General features: G+C 39.7%; 1 protein-coding gene across 13 annotated transcripts in view; it reads right to left on the minus strand.

Annotated features, from left to right (window-relative positions):
* LOC128855676 (mucin-2) overlaps positions 1–16,318 on the minus strand; it is a 261,729-nt gene that overhangs the window by 4,520 nt on the left and 240,891 nt on the right. For all 13 annotated transcript variants that reach the window (XM_054090774.1, XM_054090773.1, XM_054090785.1 and 10 more), the window contains one exon: positions 41–4,388. In XM_054090774.1, coding sequence (XP_053946749.1) covers positions 41–4,388 — 4,348 coding nt within the window. The remainder of the gene's footprint in view (positions 1–40; positions 4,389–16,318) is intronic.

Raw genomic sequence — 16,318 nt, forward strand, 5'->3', positions numbered from 1 at the left:
ACTTTTAATGAAATTTCGACAAACAATTTGGCTCGCCTACCTCGAAATGCCCGATGTGTAATCCCTCACTGGTGTGCGCGCTTCACGCCTATAACTGCTAGCGCCAGCTGTCGACGGCGAAGAGGTGGTCGGATCTAGCAATGATATAGTACGATGATCGTAGGCGCGTATGGGTCTGCGCCCCACCGTCGCATAACCATCCAAAGTGGAATTGGTGAGTGTGGCACCACTTGGCAGTGTGCCATTGAATGTATATGAGGAACGTCTTTTCGGGCTATAGGTGTTGTAGTAACTGCCACCTGCGCCACCTGTAGCAGCGCTCACACCTGCACCTGTGCCCAAACCCATGCCACTTGTGGCTGAAGTGGTTTTGCTTTCGTAAGGACTTGAGCTGGCTGAGGATTTGTAGCGTATTGGCACACCGCTGTTAAGCGTCATATAATCCGTGTCCGCCGTAGAACCGTAACGTTTGCTCATCAACGACGGTGACGTGATGGGCCGTATATCGTTGAGACTCTTACGTGGTTTGGTAATATTGGTGGCATAATCAAGTGGCGCCTTGTAGATGGGTGGCTTCAATTCAGTGCCGACGGGACTTAGTTTCAAGGGTCGGAAGAATTCTTGTGTGATGTCCGGTGACTTGGTGCGTTCATTGGGATGCAGTTTATTGCTGGAACGCGCCTTAACCGCTGCTTGTTGTTCACGATAATAGTCGCGCACTGCACTGGGCCCCACAATACTGCTCGTGCGCTTAGGTTTCTTGTCGTTAAAGCGACAATAGAAGCTACGACGCTTGATGCGATCAATAACGCTTTCATTCGGATCTGAACTCTCACCACGCGTGGGCGAGGAGAGCTGTGATGCGCGTGAAAGACGTGAGACTGTTGGCGAAGGTGAGGCATGCAACATGTAGTTATCCTCCGAGCAAACCGACCAATTATCGAAGTACAGTTCAGGTTCTTCAGTAGGTGATAGGAACGTTGACGTTGAGGCGCAGTCATCTTGGTAACTGCGCGAATCGGAAGAGTAATTGGCAATGTTCTCAGTCGAAGGTGTGAGTAAATGATTTCGATTAATCTCGTGTGTAGACGATGTGCGATAACCCGATGTTTGCGAGGTTTGCATAGACGAATTATTATTGGTCATATAGGAGTTATTGTTATTAGTGGCATTATCCATTGATTGCTGGCTGGAGCTGTTGTTCGAAGAACTATTAACCGCACCCGGATATGGCGGGAGATTCGAGTAAATGCCATTGCCGTTTATGTAGGCCGCCTTCAAGTTGTTGCGATTTGTTGTGGCGTTATTATCAGTTTTATCCAGCTTGCTGAGATCCAACATCAGACCCTTGCGTTTGTCCTTATTGCCCTGTGCTACTTCTTTACTAGGCAGCAAAATGATTTTTTCGTCGCGGTTTTTAGACTTCAGACTTGCTGCCGCATCTTGTAAGCAATCGACACATTGTTTTTCGTCAGTGTTGACTCTATGCGTGGGCGCAATATCGCAGCTACATTTGGCAGTGATGTCTGACTTCCGCACACCGCCACTATTGGCTACCAAATTGCCAGCGAGCGCTGCTGAAATGCTACCAGAACGTTGGCATTCGGCTGTATTTTGATAGATTGGCGAGGGGGACGCTTCGCGAATCTGGCGCTCAATGTTACTTGTGGAGCGCGTGCTTTGCACACGGCGTTCTGCGCCGCCCACGTCCTTATCAACGCGTTTAAAGAGCCCTAGCACCCTATTAACGGCAGTTTTATTAAAGGTGCCTGGCATTTCTTCCACGCTAACGGCTCGCTTGATGTAATTATTTTCAGTAGCAGGACGTGAACGTGGCACTGAACGCTCACGCAATGAACGTATCATGGAATCAATTCTTGAACGTTTATCCGGTTTAGCTGGTTTCTCCTTTACTTCTCCTCCATCGACAGATAGCGGGTTGTGTGATGCATTATTTTCAATCGCATTGCCCTGCGCCGCATATTTATCAGTCTTTGTGTTTGTGCCATCCAACGATTTCTTCTTCTTAAGCAGCGTGGATTTTTCCTTGATCTTCTCTGGCGAGGCATTTTCTGGAGATCGTTTCTTTGTTACACTGCCATTTGCTGAGGATGCGGGACTAGACGTGATGCTTTTCTTCTCTTTACTCATAGCGGAATCTCGTAGTTTTTCGAATTTCTGTCCAATAGCGTAAAGCAAACCTTTACTTTGCTTCTTCTCAGGTGATTTCTCTTTTATTGCGGGGCTGGACTCTTTTGAATTTTCAGCTGGCGTTGTCGTTGTTGATGTCATTGCAGACGTCGGTGTTGTGGGTGTAACTGGCAGTGGTTGTGCTAGCTTAGACTTCTTGGAGACTTTAATAATTTTCTTAATGGTAGTAGGCTTAGTGTCGCTCGAAGACGAACTTTCCACATGCGCTTTAGAGATTGGCATCGAATGCTCGAACTTCTCCTCAATCGCGAGTGGTGGCGTTGTGTCGCGTACTTTGGCTTCGGCTATGGTTGGAATCGCCGCCCCGCTGCGCGTAACTTTCTTCGACTCCTTTGGTGGTGTGAGCTTTGATGTTGGATAGCTCTTGGGCCGCACAAGTCGGCTCTCACGCGCGCTCAATCCTATGGACTGGACGTTGGCTGCTTCCATACTGGTATGTGGCATATCGGTAGACATTTCTGGAATTGTAGTTGGTTTGGTAGACAACTTTGGTGTCATGGCACCTACTTCTGGCTTCATGGCGATTGGCGGCTCTTTGGTAGGATAGGATTTAGGTCGCTTCAGTTTAGACTCTTTCTTGGTCTGCTCTATTTCTAAGGGCGTAAGTGGATTATCTTCTGGTGTGACCAGACTGGCACCGGGTGTATCGTTAAGTATAGTCTTTGTGGTTTCAGTCTTTTTCACAATCTTTTTCACTTTTTTCACCACAGATGTGGTAATCGTAGCATCAGCATCTGTACTAGACTCTGTGGTAGTAGATTTTTCTTTGGGTTTTATCTTCTTAATCTTTTTAATTGTAGACGTTGTACCCTGCTCCTCAATTTCTGCATGACTGTTCGGCCCTACAACAATGGACTTCGTGGATGTTTCCGAAGACCGCTCAACAGAAATTTCTCTCGGCACTACGGGTCGTTGCTGCTGTTCTTGCTGTGTGCGTGCAGCCGAAAGTAACTGTAACTCCTCCAAAATCTTATCGGCCAGATCATTCTTACGTAGCTCTTCAGTTATCTCACGCGGCCGCGAAATACTACGACGATTGTGTCTTATAGTCTCTTGCGATGAACTGCTACCCGGTTGATATTCTGAATACATCTCCATACTCTTATTGCGCACATGTTTAAGCTCCGTATTTTGTGGTATACTCGAGCCATCTGAGCTAGGTAAGCTATGCTTGCGTGCCATGGCATCCTCCGTATCGAACCCACTATAACTAGAACGTTCTCGGCTCGGTTCACGAGATTTCTCTCTTATCTCACGCAGCACATTTTGCGCTTCACGCTCGCGCTGTTTCTTCTCACGTAGAAAGGGATTCTCATCTAGTGGTTCATCGAAGAAGTCGGGCCGTAAAAAGCGTGAGATACGTTTCTGCGAAGAGCGTCTACGCAAGGAACTGCTACCGCCATCTGCCGTTATAATAGGCGGCGATAAACAACCACTTGGTGGACGCCCATGCGCAGAACCGATCGCATCGCGCTGTGCGCCAATACCGCCACTGTAAAGTTTCTGCGGCGACACTGAGCCACTTTCGGTGGATGAATCCTTCACTGGTTTACTCAGATACGGCGAATAGTATTTGTAGCGATCATTGATATCTGTCGTATAAGTGGAGCACATCGATTTGCTGTGGTCGTCACGACAAACACTACTGCTGCGACTCTTCGGCATTGCATCACCCGGTGAGGGAATACTCGATTCATAGTCGTAACGCGAACGACTGAGACTGCGTCGGTAAACAGGATCATAGTGTCGACGTTCACTGCTATCGGTACTGCGTTTGCTCGCGGTACTGCTGCTGGCTGTTTCCTCGGGAAAATTTTCTTTCAAATCCTGCCCAACCGCAGTGTGCAAAACCCCACGACCGCCACTTTGACTGCGCTTGTATATTTTTACGGGTGCAGTTTGTGTATTACTTTGCATACTCAATGTGCGCGACAATTTGCGCGCCTGTGTTGGTGGCAGTTTTGCGAGAAGCTGCTCTTGGAAGCATTTCGGCAGGCCGGGTGTGATGCTGGACAAGGTTTCCAAATCTTTCTTGCTCAAACGTAGACGCGACAGATCTAAATCGGCCAAATCGAGCGGTTCGTCGGTGGTTATAGCTGGCGGCACAGATCCATCAACTGCGCTACTAGGCTCGGCAATAGTGGCAGGACGGCCGATTTTGGTGGAAGTCTTCGTGCCTGGAAAATAGATAAAGGCGTAACATGGTAATAATGCGCGAACGCTGAGAGGGGCTTTGAGAAGCCTAAGCCTTCATAAATTGTGAATTAGTTTAGATCTGTAGAACATTTGAATATAAAAATGAGTAAAATTTAAAAGATAGGTACTTACCGGCTGAGATTTTGCAAAGGCTATGAAGTGCAGGACTATTGATGTGAAAAATTTCACGAAGCTGACTTTTTTTATCTTTTCAACATTAAATTTGAAAATGCCTAGTATTAAAGTATAAGTAACACAGGCTTAAGACGCTTAAGCAGCTAAGAAAAGAAGACTAAAAGTTTCGAGCAATGGAAGATGGAAGATTCGCACGTAGCATTCCAGTGGTCGAGGAAGGGTGTGCAATACAAGGCAAAAGTTCTTATATGCATGAAATCAAAATAAAATGCTTTAAAATGTCAATCTCGGTATTTAGTAGCCACGCCCCGTACACAGCCAAATCGACGTTTTTAGTGAGACTCACTATGCGGTTAAAGCCTTTTGAGTCAATCTTTAGCGATATCTGGCGACGGCAGAGATTAAATGAGTCGAGTAAGCGCTGAAAATGAGACCTGGATAGGGCTAGAGGCTAGTTTTTACGAGATCCATTACAAAACGAACTGAAAACACCTGAACCGGACAGTATTTAGAAAGACGCTAAATGGCATTCATCGGGAGACATTTACCACCTGCTCAAACTCCCGACCTCTGAATGCCGTCATCGATTTCCCATTGCAGAAGAAGAGCTTCAGCTATACCGAGAAACCCGCGTAACTTTGGAACAATTACGTTCTGGATACTGTAGCAGTCTAAACTCCTACCTATCAAGAATCGACCCCGATATACCCAACTTATGTCCAGCAAGTGGAGTGCCTTCACGAGGAGGTTAGCCTTTTCATATGCCCCATCAAACCTACACACCTAACACCCCTCTCCCTCCGGACCCAATCTGTAGAAACAGCACATTTCCAGGGTCTACCGCTAGATGAGTTAGACAAAGACGACCGGCAACTACATTGCTTTGACAGCTACTAAGCTGCTACAATAACAGCAACAACAGATCTGGATTTTTTGAATATGACATCGCGACCCGTAAACAAAGTCAACTGTGGATGGAGAAGTGAGTAGGAAGCCCAAAGAAAGCGAGAGTAACCAAGCTACGATTGAAGGCATATCCATCGACTTTTGTTTTTGTTTTTTTTTTCGATTTGCGCGGCACTATTCATCGTACATTTGTTTTTGAGGAATAGAGAATAAGCGGACAGCTCGTTGTGGCGTCCAAAAGTGGCTGCGAGGACGCTCGAGGTGCTGGTCAACTTACCTGCTCTGGAAGAAAAGCAAAAAGGTCTTCATGGAGAACTTTTTGTGGTGAGATCGAGACTACGGTGGAGGCATCTCGACTGAGGAAAATCCTAACCAAGTCTGCTCAACCCATAGGGTATCTTCAGAAGCCAGACTCCAGCTGGACAGAATCCAGCCAAGAATCATTAGACCTATTACTAAATACCCACTTCCCAGGTAACTTAGAGGAAGCGATAACCGCCAATATTCCAACTTCGGATGCGGTACTAGGTACCGACATCCCCAACATTGTCACAGAAGCCAAGATAACTTGGGCTGTAGAAAATTTCCATCCATATAAAACACCGGGACCAGACGGGATAATCCCTGCGCAACTACAACAAACATTGGACAACATTATGCAATGGCTGATAACCATATTCAGAGCAGCATTACAACTAAACTACGTCCCCCTAAGATGGAGGGAAGTCAAAGTAGTTTTCATACCAAAGGCTGGTAGGAGCTCGCATACAAAGCCTAAAGACTTCAGACCTATTAGCCTTTCCTCATTCCTATTAAAGACGCTAGAGCGATTAATAGACGCCTTTATAAGGGAAAACTTGACCCCGTCGCTACTGGCGAGATCACAACACGCTTACTGTAAAGGTAGATCCACAGAGACAGCATTAAATTCACTAGTTTCAGAGATAGAGAAATCAATAGAGGACAAAGAGTATTCTCTGGTAGCCTTCCTAGACATAGAAGGCGCTTTCAACAACATCCTACCGGAGGCCATAACAAGCGCAATGACTGACTTGGGTGTCGCCGAGGGCCTTGTGAAATTTACTAAACAGTTGCTACTAGGCAGGTTAGTAATTTCGACGTTGGGCCCCTCGACGATACGCAGATCCGTCAGGAGGGGCACCCCTCAGGGCGGTGTACTTTCTCCTCTGCTGTGGATTCTGCCAATGAATCAATTGTTGAAGAATCTAGAGGAAAGGAGAATACACGTAGTGGCCTACGCAGACGATGTTGCAATATTAATAAGAGGGAAATTCCCAGATACCCTCTGCAATATAATGCAAAATGCTTTGAACGATGTAAGCCGGTGGGCTGCATCGAGTGGTCTTGGGGTAAATCCCAGCAAAACAGAACTAATCATGTTCACCAGGAAATACAGGTCACCTGTCCTAAACCCCCCTACTCTTGAGGGTATCACACTATCAATTGGGGAAGAGGCGAGCTACCTAGGACTGATATTAGATAGGAAGCTCTCGTGGAAACAAACGATTAATGATAGAGTAAAAAAAGCAGCCACAGCACTCTATACATGTAAAAGAATTGTGGGGGCAAAATGGGGCCTAACCCCAAAAATAGTACACTGGCTATATACAGCAGTGGTACGGCCTATCATGACATACGGTGCATTGGTCTGGTGGCCAATACTCGAGAAAAGAACAACAGTAAAACGCCTAGAAAGTATTCAAAGAGGTGCTAGTCTCTGCATAAGCGGGGCACTAAAGACTACACCCACGGCAGCGATGAATGTCATGCTGCATTTATTACCGATTGAGGCCTACAGCAAGCAGCTGGCGGCGAAATCGGCACTTAGGCTAAGAGAATCTTCTAACTTAGCCACTAACAGAAGGGGTCACGCTAGAATACTAGACGAATATCCCTTCCTACATCAAGCGACAGATTTTTGTAGCTCAGTAGAGTTGCACTTAAACACATCCTTTACCATAACTTTCCCAACGAGGGAAGATTGGGACAATGGGGTAATGGACAATAAAAGCGGAATCAGCATCTATACAGACGGTTCCAAGCTAAATGATCAAGTAGGCGGAGGCATTTATTCTGAAGGAATGTACGCCAACACCTCATTCCGGTTACCGGATCACTGCAGTGTATTTCAAGCTGAAATTTTGGCTATCAGGGAGGGCCTGCTAGCCCTAAATAAAAGTGTCCTCACCACAAGGGATATAAACATATTTTCAGATAGCCAATCGGCCCTGAAAGCTTTAAAATCGCCCAATATTAACTCGAAGACAGTAAAAGAATGTATCGACGTTTTGACAGAACTATCACAGTACTTTGCAATAAACCTGCTCTGGGTGCCGGGTCATAGAGACATAGAAGGCAACTGCAAAGCAGATGAATTAGCGAGATTGGGGACCACGTTACCGATCCAACCAGACAAAGCGGACATTCCTATACCCTTAGCAACTTGTAAGATGCTTATAGATAAACACACTATCAGTGCTGCCAACAGGCTGTGGTCTCAGACCTTGACCTGTAGAACTAGTAAAATGACGTGGCCGGAATGGAACATGGGCCGCACAAACCGACTGTTAAAACTAAACAGGAAAAATATGAGAAATCTACTCGGGGTCCTAACAGGGCATTGTCTGATTGGCAGACATGCCGGTAGGCTGGGAGCGCCCTATAACGACTATTGTAGAAGCTGTAACGATATTGAAGAAGAAGAGACTATAGAACACTTTCTATGCGGGTGCATGGCTCTGGATGGAAGAAGGTTCAATATTTTAGGAAAAAGTTCCCTGAATAACTTGGCAGAAGTAGCCAATGTAAAAATAACAAGTCTTGTTAAATATATTAAAGCCACAGGTTGGTTCAATGAGGACAATGTAGAGTGAGGAGAGGGGACAGCCCTGGTGGTATCACAATGGGCCTACAGCAGGCCTAGGTGTGTCAACCGACAACCACTATACCTACCTACCTACCTGCTCTAAATCTGGTAGAAAAACACGTGGCTGCCGCTTCAGCTCTGAGACTTAATAGTATGGCGTTATTGAAGACCCGGTTCGAACCACCGTGCACGAACATCAAATAATGGGAAAAGCTTTTTCTAACAGCGGTCGCTTCTCGGCAGGCAAGGGAAAACCTCCGAGTGCATTTCTATCATGAAAAAGCTCCTCATAGAATTCATTTGCTGATCAGAGTTGGCTTAAAACTGTAGGTAGAGGAACAACGTCAAGACGCACACCACAAATAGGAGGCGGAGCTCGGTCAAACACCTAACAGGAGCGCCAATTATTTATTTTTATGGTAGACTCGACGGTTCGGCCACGCTTCTATATTACAAGCTATGAATAGTTATAATCAAGAAATCGATTACTCTTTCCCTAAACCCAACTTCGACAGGCTATTCAAGGCCAACATTCCGACATTGCCAAGGGAGTGGCAAACTCAAAGACCATGGAGAAGAGGGGAGTTGAATTTTTACTGTAACAACCACTACGATAAATATGTTCTCGGATATTCAAGCGGTCATCAAATCAAATGGAGGCAGTTATACTAAGATCAAAGGTTGTTCAAGAATGCCCGGAAGCTCTAATTGATATTAGCACCGTCTTCAAGGTCAGTATAGTATGAGTACGTAGATATATTCAAGGAAATTGCCGCTGAGCTAGCCAGAAAGGGTACTAATATTCCACTGCTTGGAAACAGAGGCAATATTGGAATTCCAATGGCAACTTGCAAATTAAGGATAAAAAATCATATTCTCCAGGAGGTAAATAGGTCATGGAGAGAAGGAAATACGTGTGCTACAACCAGGCTTATTTGGCCGCAAGTAGATATGAAATGGTCAGGAGAATTGTTCAACGTCTCAAGAGAGAACAGCTCGAATGTCGTGGCTGGTGTTACCGGTCATTGGCTGTTAGGTGGGCACTCTTTTAGGCTAGGAATATTTTTGCATGATTACTGCAGAAGTTGTAGAGACGAGGAAGAGGAACAAATAGTAGAACACTGCCTCTGTAATTGTCAAGCCTTAGCTAGGAGTAGAGCAAAGTTGTTAGGAAAATACTATTTTGACTCTCTGACGGAACTATCAGGTGTTGGGATAAAAACTATCCTGCGCTTCGTAAGAGCATCTAAATGGTTCCATGATGAATAAACACTGAGGCTCCCGTATTACAGTGCTGCCACAACGGACCTATTGAGTCGAATTGAGTTGGCTATTCTAAGCCGCCTGCCACAAAAACCTAACCTAACCTAGTAAATCGTAGAAAAAATACAGGACATCGTATTGGAAAGAAGAAGCCTTCGGCTTTTACAAATAAATAAATTGCTTTTTTTATTACTTGGTACAAGTATTGCTCCCTACTTTATTTAGATCCGACATAAAAACTACACCCACATTCCACATGTTAAGACTAAATTTCCCTCCGTTCGACTATATAAAAATTCTGTTCGGACCGAATTTAGTCTTCCTTACTTGTTTTATTTATTGTCGAATTTTGGTGATAGAAACTTCGACCTTATCAAAACAAAGCAGTTTCGGTTGAACATTTTGAAGAAAGTATGGCCAAAATGCATACATACAGTTTATCAAGCAAGTATGTCTGCAAGAAGATTTTTTCTTTTATAAATAAATTCCTGATTGAATATCGAAGTGAGATATTGTTTTGCACATACATATGTATGCCTTTCTTTTGCAGGCTCGTAATTGAAAATACTCTATATAAATATAATTAATTAAACAATAAAGATTTTTTTTTAATAATATGGTGTGGGACACAAACTTTTTCTCTTTTAAAATGACTTTCTTGAAAAACTGTATGTTAAATTTTTAACAAAGTATAAGTATTTCTGAAAAATGAGCGAATGAGGGGTCGTTGTTATCACCAATAATCGTGCGCTGAATAAAATATAATTTCAAAGCCAAAACAAAGGGGACCATGACAAGAGAAGTGATCCTATCATAGCCAATTGTTGAAAAACTGAAAATATGAAAATTTGTAAAATTTCATTTGTGTGGCTACAATCTTCCGTCAACAAATGCCTCCGCATCATATGTGAAATATTCTGGCAAAAAGCCATCAATAACGACACGCTGTGGAGGTCAATGAAAGAGGAGCCCATCCTTAGGCAAATCAAACGCAGAAAGTGGCGGTGGATTGGCCCCACATTGAGACAACCACCGGATAGCATCACGAGAATGGCACTGGACTGGAACCCGTAAGGGAGCAGAGGTCGCGGTCGACAAAAAAACACTTGGAGAAGGTCGATGTTGCGCGAACTAGCAGATGCCGATATCTCATGGGACGGTGCAAAAACAACAGCACAGAACCGTGTACAATGGAAGAGTCTTGATGAGTGATGATGCTCCCGAGCGGAGTGGACAAGGAAAAGAAAATACATGAAGGACCACAAGCTGGGTACCGTGTTATTAGGTCAAGAACCAAGCGTTACAGATACTACTCGTATATGTACAATGCAGTTGGCCCGTGTACTAGGATATTACTGTAAATTCTAAGTTTTACTGCTGATAGTATGCTAGGTCTGCTACTATTGGTAGGTCTACCAGGTTTTTTCAAAACAGGCGACCCTGGACGCAGGGTGAGTGAGTAAGTGTCCTTTCTATCCAAAATCTAAGAGAAGAGGAGAGATGTTTTTAGTGGCATTTATAGACGGTTACTATACGGTGCAAAGGCATTTCTAACTGAGACTCACCGCCAAAAAAAAAACAAGAAAAGGTACCAGGTCTGCTGCTATTTGCACGCTCCATACAGTGAATTTGTTTTGAGAAATTTGAAGATATTGTTTCTTTTTTTGTTTTTGTTTTTTATTTTTTTACCATTTTTTGGCTCCCCAAACTCGCGCAAAATGAATTATCCAATTTTGTTTTTGAATAACTTTTCTACAAAATAAATAAAAAAAATGATGGGATGGAAATTTTTACTTAGAGCTTTACGCGCTCCATTGCGTGTTTGTTTTTATACTACTGCTGCCTAGTCACAAGTGTCAAATACTAGTTTGGGGACAAACAAATCAATTAGCTGTTACAGTATCGGCACCATAAACACCATTGCATTTTCTTGCATTTTCGGCTTTATCAAAGACAAATTGTAAAATGTACCGCATTTTCTCTTTATTGGTTTCCGTTGTTGACACCCTGTAACTCTCCACTGAATGGAACAAACAAAGGTTAGGTTAGGTTGACCTGGCTGGCTGAAAGCCATCACACAGACCTATTGGTCCTTAGTGGTATCAGATGGAGCTTGACCCTTACGTTTCTTTATAGTAGGCTTCTTGCGTATTTTGCGAATCTAAGTAAGCTCTGAAGCTCTAACACCGAGAGACATTCTAACCTCTCATATTTTAGCGCTCCTAAACATTTCATTTGGGTTCTAGTTATTGCAGGGCAAGAACATAGAAGGTGGTTTAGATTTTCTCTCTCTTCTAGTTCATTGCAAAATCTGCAGCTAACATTGTTTGCAATTCTCATCTTGTATGCGTGTGCCGCTAACAAATTGTGGCCTGTCAGTATACCTACGATAGCTACGAATGCTTTCCGAATCCTAGTACGAATCTGGCGTATTTGTCTGCATTCTGAGCATTCGCGGTTTTACAAGTGGTTGGATTATTCCAACTCCTGTCTTTCCGTATTTTCATGTAATCAGCGCTTTTGACAATCTCATCTAAAATTTCGTTACCTGCAATGCCCATATGTCCGGGTACCCAAAAGACGTGCAACCGTCTGTCTGCGGCTAGTCTCTCTGTGGCTTCCTTGGTCCTAAGAACGTTTCTAGATGAAATTTCAAATGAGTTTATTGCCTTTATGGCCGCTTGACTATCAACATATATACCTTCCACTCAAATATGAACGAGACGTTATCAATAAAACGGTCCGCGGATAACATATGGCAAAAATAAATTTTTTGTTTTTTGGTAGGACTGATATTAGCTTACATGGCAAATTTCAGTGTGATATGTCACATAGTTTGTTTTCTATGCTACTGTAAACAAGTCAAGCTCGAGTGTGTTCTTCGAATTTAACGATGGATATTCAAGTTGAACAAAGAATTTGTTTGAAATTTTGTTATTCCAACAAAATTTCGGCTTCAGACGCCTTAAAAATGTTGCAGACAACCTATGGGGACTCTGCTCTATCGCGTGCACGTGTTTTCCAGTCGTACAAATCGTTCAAAGAGGGCCGTACATCGGTTGAAAACTTGCCTCATTAACGTCGTCCAGCAACATCAGTAAACGACGAAAACATCGGAAAAGTAAAGGAAATTGTGCTTGAAAATCGCACAAATCGCAAAATCGGTTAACGCTGAATATTATTTAGATGTTTTAAAGCGTTTGCGCGAGAACATTCGTCTTAAAAGGAAGGAATTGTGGGACAACAAGTCATGGTTCTTGCATCACGATAATGCACCAGCTCACACATCACGTCTTGTTCGCGATTATTTAAAAAAAAATAATGTTAATATCGTTCCGCAAGCACCGTATTCGCCTGATATGGCTCCATGTGACTTTTTCCTGTTTCCCAAACTCAAGTTGCCGCTCCGTGGAAAACATTTTGAGACAATTGAAGTCATAAAAGAGAATTCGAAGAACACACTCGAGCTTGACTTGATTACAGTAGCACAGAAAACAAACTATGTGACATATCACGCTGAAATTTGCCATGTAAACTCATAACAGTCCTACCAAAAAACGAAAAATTTATTTTTGCCATATGTCATCCGCGGACCGTTTTATTGATAACGTCTCGTTCATATTTGAGTAGAAGGTGTGTATATATGATGGAGATGCTCGATGTCCTTGCTAGTGCCATTTTTGCAGCTTTTCCTACCGCAAAGACTTCTGCTCGAAAAATACTGCAATGGTCACGGAGCTTAATTGGTCGCCTGATGTCCACCTCTGTATTCCGGAGTCATATAGTCCGTATTGGTCCGATAATTCATACCTAATGAGCTATGTCCGAATATTTTACAGGTAAATTAACCTGTTGCGTTAAGTCTTGCGGCAGGTCAAGCTGCTAGACCTTCTGCCGCAATGTCAATCGGTGTTAGGTTGAGTATTCTTTCAAGTGCTGCCGTAGGAGTGGTTTTAATTGCCCATGTCGTGCAAAGTGCACCAAGACACTGAATGCTTTGCCACCAATTTCGCCGTAAAGTAGAAGGATGGCTAGCCAATCCCCATATGGAGCTTCCCTCTTAGTTCGTGTTGGGTTGATCCCATGATATGGGGGTCAAACCACCACTTAAGCCTCATCTCCACAGCAAGGATACCAACATGATGAGGAGGAACAAACAAAAACCAGCAAACTATTTTTTTTTGGAATGAAATATCACCTTGACAACGAACATAAACTTTCAATTGTTTGATGGATACTTTACGAGTTATAGATCACTAGAGCCATCTACCGATGGAAATATGGAAAATAATGGATTCCTTTTTTCCCCCAAACGAATATGTTTCCGATGGGGTGATTAATTTTGCGCCACCTGGGTTACCATATTTCAACTAATTTTTTACTAGATTCTAGAAAAAACCAAAAAAATTTAAAAAAATCTATGGAAAAGTACTACTACTACATTAGAATACCCGGCATGCCACAAATATCTAGGAATCATACTTACCTCCTCGGTGAGTCTAATTCTACAGTCTCGTAGATTTCCAACACACATTGCAACAAATCGACGGTTTTTTTTTTTTGTTTTTTGTTTACTCAACACTGATATTTTGCGCTTAAAATTTGTAATGCAATGCAACCAGAAGATGTGGAACACTAAAAATCAGGAAATATTCGCATTTGCAAGCTAAGAGCTAAGCACAACACGGACGCTGGCGCAATGCATGGATGCTACAAGGGCACACAGCAACAACAAACATACAAATGCGTTAAAGTGGTTTAGTTTTCAGCTAACTAAAGGCTAACTAGGAGCTGGAAGCCAAATGTTACATATAAATGGAAATTAGGAAAAGGATTGCGAAAACATGCTTGGATTTAGCAACTGCAAGAGGCAAAACGGGCACTCTTCACAACGAGCAAATGTAGTAAATAATAGGAAAAATAAACATTTAAAAAATAAATAAAATTAATTAATAGTTTTGGTTTGGTTTAAAATTAGTTTACAATTTTATTGTTGTTTGTCTTCTTCGTTTTAATTTCTCACACGAAACAATACTCGTATAAAATATATGCAAAAAATATTGTAGTATTATGTTTGTTATTATTATTATATTTATTTTCTTCATAAATATTGCTTATGTTGACTTCAATAGTAATTGAAATTGTTTAATGAGTGAATAATACCATTTATGTTATCAAAAAAGGAAAAAAAAAATAAATAAATAACAAATAAACATACGAAAAAAAATTAATATTAAAATAAAAAATAAAAGGAAACAAAAAAACAATAATAATAATAAAAAAATAAATAAATAACGATTGAAAATATGAAAAAATTATATTAAAATAAAAAAGTAAAAAAAATAAAAAAAATATTAAATTAAAATGAAAAAACAATTAAAAAAAATAAATAACTAATAAAAATATGAAAAAATATTTATTAAAATAAAAAACTTAAATAAAAAAAAATAAAACATATAGTTAAAAAATATTAATTAATAAAAAAAATATAAAAATAAAAATTTAAAATAATTAAAAACAAATAAATAAATAGCAAATAAAAATATGAAAAAAATAAATATTAAAACAAAAAAATAAAAGAAAAGGAAAAAATTCTTATAAAAAGAAATAGATAAATAACGAATAAAAATATGAAAAAATATATTAAAATAAAAAAGTAAAAAAAATAAATAAAAATAAAAAAATTTAACTTAAAAAAAAAATTAAATAAATATATAAACAACAAATACAAATATGGAAAATAAATTTAAAAAATAAATAAATAACAAATAAAAATATGAAAAAAATGTTTAAATAAAAAAAATATAAAAAAAATTAATAAATAAAAAAATGAAACTAAAATGAAAAAAATTAAAAAAACAAAAAAAATATGAATATAAAAACTGAAATAAAAAAGTGAAAATAAATAAAAATATGAAAAAAGTTAAAATAAAAAAATTTAAAAAATTAAAACAAATAAAAAACAAATAGAAATATGAAAAAATAACTATTAAAATAATTAAACAAAAAAAAAAAATTTAAGAAAAAAGAATGAAAAAATAATTTTAAAAAATAAAGAAATATCAAATAAAAATATGAAAAAAGTAAATATTAAAAAAAAATATATAAATAAAACCAAAATAAAAGTAAAAAAAAAATTAAAAAATAAATAAATAACAAATAAAAATATGACACAAAAAAATTTTAAATAAAAAATAAAATAAATAAATAACATATAAAAATATAAAAAACTAACTATTAAAATAAAAACTGAAGTAAAAAAAGAAAAAATAAAAAAAGTAATTACACAAAAAAAAATAAAATAAAACAAAGAAAAAAAGAAAAAAATAATTAAAAAAAATTAATATATATCAAATACAAATATGAAAAAAAATAAATATTAAAATAAAAAAGTAAAAGAAAAGGAAAAAAATTATAATAAAAATAATTAATAAATAACGAATAAAAATATGAAAAAATAATATTAAAATAAAAAAGTAAAAAGAAATAAAACTAAAATGAAAAAGAAAAATAAATGACAAATAAAAATATGAAAAAAGTAAATATTACAAAATATTAAAATAAAAAACTGAAATAAAAAAATGTAAAAATAAAAAAAAATGCATTAATAAAAAATAAACAAAAGAAAAATAAAAAAATATAACTTTAATGAAAAGAAAATTTCAAAAATAAATAAATAACAAATAAAAATATGAAAAAAAATTTAAAATAAAAAAATAA

The sequence above is a fragment of the Anastrepha ludens genome, chromosome 2, assembly GCF_028408465.1.
Source record: "Anastrepha ludens isolate Willacy chromosome 2, idAnaLude1.1, whole genome shotgun sequence".
NCBI lineage: Eukaryota > Metazoa > Arthropoda > Insecta > Diptera > Tephritidae > Anastrepha > Anastrepha ludens.